The sequence below is a fragment of the Mytilus californianus genome, unplaced genomic scaffold (assembly GCF_021869535.1).
Source record: "Mytilus californianus isolate M0D057914Y unplaced genomic scaffold, xbMytCali1.0.p SCAF_8, whole genome shotgun sequence".
Taxonomy (NCBI): domain Eukaryota; kingdom Metazoa; phylum Mollusca; class Bivalvia; order Mytilida; family Mytilidae; genus Mytilus; species Mytilus californianus.
Window position 1 is genome coordinate 34493840 of NW_026262734.1, and position 8823 is coordinate 34502662.

An 8823-nucleotide genomic window follows, 5' to 3' on the forward strand; every position below is an offset into this window, starting at 1 on the left:
GCATGTAAAATCTGAAACAGTATACGAAAGGAGCAGGGGGATAAAAGCTAGTTTTTTTGTTTGGTAATACGAAGTTTATTAGAACTTAGTCTACTTTAAAGTATCAGGGATGGCCTAAATTCGACCCTCAAATTGAAATATGTAATATTATACAATGCATATATAAAAAACCTAATATATCTAAAAAAAAAAACCCAATAATTACAATATTTAGAAAGAAATTAAGACATTTTTATATTTTTCTGTTTACTATTTGTATTGACAATGTGATAGCTTCAAAAGCTATATTTTGCCCTCAGATTGTAGCCATATTTTCTGTGTCAGTGCATTTTAAAGTTTCATTTCCTTTTGAAAAAAAACCATTTGCCACGGCTTTCAATCGAAACTAATTTGTATAAGAAAATGTATACAGGTAAGATACGTACCCTAACATAAATTATATTGGTTCATGATAAAGCAAGTCTTGTCTCAAACAAAAACTACTAATTCAGACATAAATAAGTCAGAATGACGGTTTTCGACAAAAGATTGCACAATTATGAGGTCCTAATGTCATAATTTCTGACAGAAATAAAGCTTAATATAATGCCAACACTTCTTTTGCACATAATATAGATAAGGGCATAACAACCATCAAGAACTTTTAATGCATTGCCAATATTTCAAAGTTATTACGTCATAGATACGTCAAAATATGTGCAGAAATTATGAAAAATGGAGATAATACAGAATTTTATTCAAAATTTACCAATTTCGTGTGGTTTGTTGCCATTGTACCTCGTTAATTGTGATTTTTTAAAGTTATTTTCCGAGCACATTTTTATACTTGGTCATGTTTGAGCACAAAAAAAGCACGTGTAATTAATTTTAAACTTTTAAATTTGCAATAGTTCTTCATAATTCTACTAGATTTCATCATCTTTCCTTTTTGACCATGCAATTGATACAGTTTAGAAAAAAAAAATACGGGTATACATGCAATACTAGTAACCATATAAGAAAGGCACTATGTTTAACTTATTATGAACATATCACGTTTTAATTTCACTGTAAGAAGTTCTGTCTCGAACGATAATCCTAAGTAGACTTAAACACCACTTTTCCTTGGGTATCATGAACGAAAGCCAAAACCATACGCTCTATTGGGAACATTATCTCAAAGATACTTGATGACACTCGTCGAAACTTCGGCTAATTCCGCACCTCGATCTAACGAATAGAAGGAGAGCACCAGATTGGTGATTTGAGACAGAAGAAGAAGTACGAATTCACCGGAGGTTTGTCGATTGAGGATTTGAAAAAGAAGGATGCACCAGACCTACCCTAGGTTACATTTGACGATTTGGGTATAGAAAATGAAAACAACACGTTATAAATTTCATGCGTCCGAAGAGTTTTTCTGGAATTACCTTCATCAAAGCCGAATATTTGAAAGCAAAGATGTATTAGAACCGAAACAGTTGAAGAGCTATATAACCACAAAGGACCTTCAAAATAGCCAAATACATCTAAGGTCAACTTTACATGAGGGAGTTGGAGAGCTTCTAAAATTTGCTGATTGCTCTATTGCCTGTCATATATTAAGTTAAAGATTTTGTGGTCTCTATAAAAATCTTCGGGTACCGATGCTAAAGTTCTAATATTAGTCTTCAAGAATTCCCAATGCTTTTTTGTTGGCATGCTGTGTCCGTAAATTTCATGGTCATACAAAATAATGTACTGTTAATTCAAAAATCTGCATTCATTGTTGCGATCATTGAAAAATGTAAAAAAATGCGAGATTAATCATTGCAATCTAAGAAAATCCTGCATCATATTCATGATATTATCAAAATTTAGAATGCGAAGTTTCCATTTTGGGAAACCGATCCCCTCGATCGTAATTTTCGAATTGATAAAAACATAGAAAAATTTCTGAATTTGGTAAACGGCCAAAGTTGTAACTTCCATAGGCAAAGTTGACCTTAGACAATCTTGGCTGTTCTGTTAAGTCTTTTGATTTTAGTGCTTTCTTACGTTTATTTGCTGAATACCAAACGTTTGGTATTTAGGGTACCTGATCTGGGTTATTTTAGAAACGTTTTTTTCAACGCTTATGGTCTTATGCAGTAGCATATTTGTCTGGAATGTAGGAGATCGTGCGTTCCTTTTATGGTAGACTAAAATCAAAGACGAGAGAAATAATGTTTGTCCGCTATGTACATGTATGTGACATTTTCGAGTTAAAACAATTTGTTGTTAGGGAGTTAAAGTATTGTGTCTGCGGTTTGGGAAATATCTTTCTTTGGATTTTTTATTTTGTATACACTGTATGTAACACGTTTTAAACCCTGGCTTAATGTGTTGCTTATTATACTCATAGATCATCAATATGTTTTCTTTCTTATATAGCTAGAACATTACCCACTGGACCTCAAACATTCACCTAGTTTTGACATTGAAAGTACGAATACAATTTCAATATGGACATTTTATCCAATCAATTTTTGAAGGTAAATTTGAGGTAGGGCCATTTTCCCGTGAGTTTTTTTCATTTGATTAGCTAGGTAAATCATGTTTTTAAATAGCCCGATAGATGCAAATTATAGTATAAGAAAACACGTCACATCATCTATTTTCATACCTTGAACAGGTATTCCTACAATAATTAAGGCCAAGACTATTGATTTTTTTTTGTTTATCAAAACCAATATTGATTTTGTTTGTAAATGCCCCTGAGGAGCATAAAAATATGAATTATCAACTAATAGATATTCAAAATTATTTTTGTATTAAATAAAAAAAACATGGTGCTTCAGTTAGCGTGTTAATGTTGGTAGGTGATTTGTAGCGTACATGTATTTCACAGCTTTGTTTAACTTAAAACTAACAAAATATTAAACAAGAATGTGTCCATAGTACACGGATGCCCCACTCGTACTATCATTTTCTATGTTCAGTAAACCATGAAATTGGGATAAAAGCTGTAATTTAGCATTAAATGAGAAAGATCATATCATAGGGATCATGTGTACTAAGTTTCAAGTTGGTTGGACTTCCACTTCATCAAAAACTACCTTGACCAAAAACTTTAACCTGAAACGGGACAGACGGACGAACGAACAGACGGACGAACGAAGGACAAACGAACGAACGGATGCACAGACCGAAAAAGTGAATGCCCCCTAAGTGGCGCTTAAAAAAGGGGGTTAAATATAAATACAAGAAACATTTAATAATCTAATTATCTGATATAAATCAGCTAATCTGACTCAAGATCGGTCTCTGTTTTAATGCCAAGAAGCTAAAAAATATCGGATGCATTTAACTGGGATGTTGTTTTCCTCAATCTGGATGTATCTATATCTATACACTGTTCCAGCTTTTAAGGTTTACCGTCTATATGAACCGGACAACAGCTTACACCAGTTGGTACTAGAACGGCTTGCGTAACAAACACATGTGATCTGGACTTTTCTGCATGGCATTGTACCAAATGGATCGACCCTATGTTTCATTTTCTGATGACTTAGGTTCCGGTGTAGGGACGGTGGTACAATGTAACAATGCCAGTACTAGTATCTACACAGTTGGTGGATTGGCGTTAAAATTACTGTCTGCATTTGTTACATATCATACCATTTTCTAAAACGTTCTTGTTCAAGATTTAGAAAAAATATTTTTGTTGTTTTGAAATTTTTCTGCTATGGCCTTTTTTCGTTATGTGTATAACACACACAACATTTGGGCTGCATTGCTATATAATCATTTCTCGTGTTATTGGTTATGTACAAGCACCTACTTCAGTGTGACTCTTAGAAATAAACAAACATCCGAAAAAATGTGATAGAAACATAACATTTTAATATTTCAACATAAAAAATGAGAAAAATTAGCGTGAGATTTGAACCCCATCTTAAAAACAATCCATTATTTACAGTTTTTACCGCTACCGATGAAGCCACGGCGACTTTTGAAAACATAGTCAATATTAAGCAGCTATATAGGTAAAATTTAGTGATGTTCCTCTTTTTATTAAAAAAGTTGTTTTTTAGGTTTTAAGGACACACTTAACCAATTTCATTTTTGAGGGGAAAAGTTGTATAAATTGCAACAGCAACAAAAAACATAACTTTGTTTTGGTTTGAAGTGTCCTTCTAGGGAGATTCCCTGTTTTTTCAACCTAAAAACACGGTAAATTCCGCATATTTGACTTTCATCCTTTTTTGGAGGTTAAATTTACTATTTTCCAGACATAACATAATACATAAAAATCGAGATATTGACCAAAAAACATTTTTATTTCATGTTTTTAGCGTAAATTTTATTCTTTCAGCACTTTTTGAAATTGGCCCTTCTGTAAAAAAATTTCAGCGGAAATTGGCCCTACCTCAAATTTACAATTGTATTCCCTATTCTAACGGTTTTGACTGAGATGTTTATATATTATGGTAGCATGTTTATTTTCTAAAATAAGCTTTATAGTGATTATCTACAGCATCGGTGGCCCATTGCACTAGCATAATCGTGTTGAACGCAACATGTTATTGGTTCGTTGCAAGTAAGCACTAAGTCGGGCTATCTGGACCAGGTCTTTCTTCGTTCTTTGTAACAGTCTATTTGTAAGTTGTACGGTCTTAATTTTTTTTAGCAATTCCTGTTATCATCATATACATGTTTTTATGCAGAAGTTGGTAAGTATTTATACTCCTAGTTTATCACAGTGACTATTGATCATTTAATAGAAAATGAAACTTCAGAATTATTTTTTGAATAGACAAATTAAAAAATAAAATTGTACTTCCTCACAAACACGATGTTATTCCATAAAACGATGTCATTATGATGACAAGTCTAAAGAATTATTTTGTATAACAACAATTGAAACTTGCGCAAAACAAAAGAAAAAGGAAATATTTTGAGATTTTATATTATGAATTTGTACATATAACTATATAATAAACATTGGATAAGTTTTAAAATTATGCATAGTTACTTATTGTATGTATGTAAAACAAACTAAAAAAACAAAATGAAATGCACTAAACATGTACATCGGATAACCAGTTTATTTATTAAAAACAACTCTTTCTTTAAAAAAACATATAAAATAAATTAATCATTTTAATTTTATGTATTTGACAGCTAAAGTACAAAATGATAACAATAAAAATGAAATAATTTAACAAGTTCTTTGTTTGTCCCGTTGCCGCGAGACAATATTCGATATAGGTGTTTTCCTTTTATTTCTTTTCCATCAGTTCATTTTTTGCGCATATATATCATATGCGGTTGCTTAATCTTTGTAAAACATTGTCCAATAACTGTCAAATTGAGCATGTAATGGGAAAAACTAAATTATTTGAACAACTGATTAATTATACAATCAGTAATGTTTGTTTGCTTGATTGCTCCAAGACAAAGAAAATTACCGTTAAATATAAAATAAAAATAAAAATTCATCATTTTCAATATTGAATTACAATACCAAAGATGGTCTCTAAATCCGAAGAGATAGGCGCAATGTTTCTGTTTAGCGATGAGCCTGAAGATTACCAAAAAAGTAGATGGCCGTTTGTAAATTATATGAAGAAGAAATTAAAAGTTGGTATTTGGGATGCAGAAAAGAAACGACAAGCACTTGTCCAGAAAAGTGGTCACTATCGTGTTAAGTACAGCGGTATTAAAAACAGGAGGACTCGATTCCTTCAAGACTTATATGTAACACTAATTGACTTAAAATGGCGCTATGCTATAGCCATACTTTTTAATGTATATTTAGCGACGTATTTCATGTTTGCTGTTTTCTGGTATTGGTTAATGCATAACCATGGTGACTTCGATCATGTGAACGATCCAGACTGGAAGTCGTGTGTAGATGGCGTTCACGATTTTGGAAATGCTTTCTTATTCTCTATAGAAACACAGACAACTATAGGATACGGGTTTGCCTACCCTAATACAGATTGTGATGGAACTATTTTATTAACATTTCTACAAGTAACTGTTGGGATATTTTTAGAAAATATGCTACTTGGGTTCATGTTTATGAAGTTTGCCCAGCCAAAGAGACGTGGGAAGACACTGATGTTCAGCAAGCATGCTTGTATCAACCATGAAGATGGCGTTCTTTGTTTGCAAGTGAGTATATATAGTAAAAATGTACCATTTTTGTAACTGAAATATTTAAAGGTAAACTTTGTTAAAAAAGGCATGAAATTATATGAGAATTGACGATAAGACTAAAAAAAAAACGTTTTTACTGCATACACTTATGAATATACATAGTAAAACTGTACCATCTTTCTAAATTAATTTGTTTAAATGCAAGACTTGGTTGAATGAAATATGATAGTACGAGCATTTAACTTAAGACAAGGAAAATATTTTACTGCTTATATTCTTATTAAGAAATTAAATGTAACAAAACATTAAATGGCGATGGTGTCACATTATTCCGACATCTACCTTTGACTTAAGTTGGCAACATTGCTTTATTCCACCAATGTATGTATAAAATATCATTCTCGTTTTTGATAGTGATATGTGTTCAAATCTCTGACATACTAACAGTATTTCATTATCTTCCTGGAACAATCAAAATTAGCTGTTGATTTTAAGATAGTTCAGCAGTAAAACCTGTATACTTTTTTTTTCTAATATGCACATGTAACATGTGGTTTTATGATATATTAAAATATATTGCTGTCGGACTTTTTTTTCTGAAAACCCCTGTCAGTAGTATTTTGGGTGCGCGAGAGGAAGAAATACGTAGACTTTATATACCGGTATGATTTGGGACGTATATGCAAGGGTCTCAGCTGACCTTTTGTTAGGCAAACATTTCTGTCCCTACTCTGTTTTGTTTTGTTCAATGAATTTCGAAATCGTACGTCTCTTCATCTGGACTGTCTATGATTCACATGATAAGAAACTACTTTTTAACTTGTTCATTTGTTCTTACTTTGGCTGATATTATTGCAGCTTAGTACGTTAACCAATCAACAATCAATCAATCCTTTTCACAAAAAGAAGACTTGGCAATACTGTGACGAGATGTAATGTGTTTTGCTATAGCTAGTAGAGTTATCTCCATTGCTATATAGAATGTTACATGTTTTTATATAACTGACAATTTCATTACAAATTCATCAGCTTTCGAGTTTTTCTTCAGATACACAATATCTAATAGATTACATGTATAAAAAATCACCTCAAGTATTTCATAACCATATACTAAATTAATATCAGGTATGATATGTTTCAGACTGTATATTTATACATTGCTTGTCTCTGTTGTTGGGTTACCATATATATTGCATCTTTACGTTAATGCAAATGATTAATTTGATTACAAATGTATAAAATGTATTGCAAATTGAACGAATACTTACACTGTACGCTTTGAGATCTCCAGTTCTACACTGAAAGGTCGTCTCCTAAGCTTCACACGAAGAGGAAGAACTTGTTATCGAAGTATAGCTTAAGAAACAAATTCAGACATCCTGAAATTATCATCGCCGGAGTTTAATATGTACAATCAGATAAACACTAGATTTAAAGCAAATAGAATAATTAGAAATACAATAAAGATCAATAAATGAAATAAATTAAAATGAAATGAAATACATCTTATACTTTCACTTTCTTTTACAGGTGCGGATCGGTGATATGCGACAAAGCCATTTAGTAGATGCAAAAGTGCACGGTGTATTAGTCAAGAAACGAATTACAGAAGAGGGAAAGACTTATCCTCTGTATCTCCATAGTCTAGATTTCGAGGCCAATGACATGGGCGACAAAATTGTTCTCATGTGGCCAATGGTTCTTAGTCATAAAATTACCGAAAATAGTCCTTTATGGAACATTCGTCCTTCAGACTTGACAAATGAAAAGTATGAAATTATAATTTATGCAGAGGGAACATTAGAATCAACTGGAGAATTTTGCCAGGCTAGAACATCATATTTACCATGTGAACTACTTTGGGGTCATCGATTTGATCGCATAGAACAGTTTGATGCTGGTAATGGGAGGTGGGAAGTTGACTTTTCTGGGTTCAATGATGTAGTTTATAATAGCAACATTCGTCACAGTGCTAAAGAACTTAGCGATTTCAAAAGGAGAACCAAATGCAAACAAGAAAAACCACCTCGACCTCCATCGCCTCTCAAATCAGTAACATACGATTTACCTCCAGAATATCCTGCTGTTCTTCCGCCGTCCGAACATGAAAATGCTGATTACCACAGACCATTATCAGGATTTGCCGTGTTACATAGACTTTCCAATCCAGAAACAGACGCAAGCTCTGAAGCAACGGATGATACTGTAATCGAACGAGATCTTGGAGAGGGGGGAACTGTATACGAACGAGATCTTGGAGAGGGGGGCACTGTAGACGATCGAGATCTTGGAGACGGTGGCACTGTAGAAACCCACAGTAGTGATGAAGAATCATATGGCGATGCTGAAGAAACTTGTAAATCTATAGACAAAGATCAAGATACAATTGAATAATATTTAAATAAAAAAAAAAATCTTACTTTTCATGTCCAGTGCTTTACCTGCAAAGTTACTTTAAACCAGAAGTGATGGATTAGTGAACTTTTATCTACTCTTTTGGTCACGAATTGTTGAAATATACCACTTCCGTATAAACGAATAACATTTTTATTCTTTTTTTTTAATCAACAAATTAATTTTGTCTCGAAATGTTTCATTTAAAATGGTAATTAATTTCGAAAACTCCACACTGTAAACTAAGGGGAAGCGTTTACACTGCAATCCTAGCTTTATCATTTAAGCCAAGGTTGCACTGACTACGCAAAAGATGAAAATAAT

General features: G+C 32.6%; 1 protein-coding gene across 1 annotated transcript; it reads left to right on the forward strand.

Annotated features, from left to right (window-relative positions):
* The first annotated feature begins 5502 nt into the window (after window positions 1–5502).
* Window positions 5503–8499, forward strand: LOC127711998 (G protein-activated inward rectifier potassium channel 4-like). Its single transcript, XM_052218156.1, has 2 exons — window positions 5503–6120; window positions 7636–8499. The coding sequence occupies exons 1-2, from the start codon at window positions 5503–5505 to the stop codon at window positions 8497–8499; spliced, it is 1482 nt and encodes a 493-aa protein (XP_052074116.1).
* The last annotated feature ends 324 nt before the right edge of the window (window positions 8500–8823 follow it).

Coding starts and splice junctions, on each gene's coding strand:
- LOC127711998 (XM_052218156.1), top strand. CDS start 5,503: ATGTTTCTGTTTAGCGATGAGCCTGAAGATTACCAAAAAAGTAGATGG. Junction 6,121..7,635: donor ATGGCGTTCTTTGTTTGCAA/GTGAGTATATAT, acceptor TTTCTTTTACAG/GTGCGGATCGGTGATATGCG.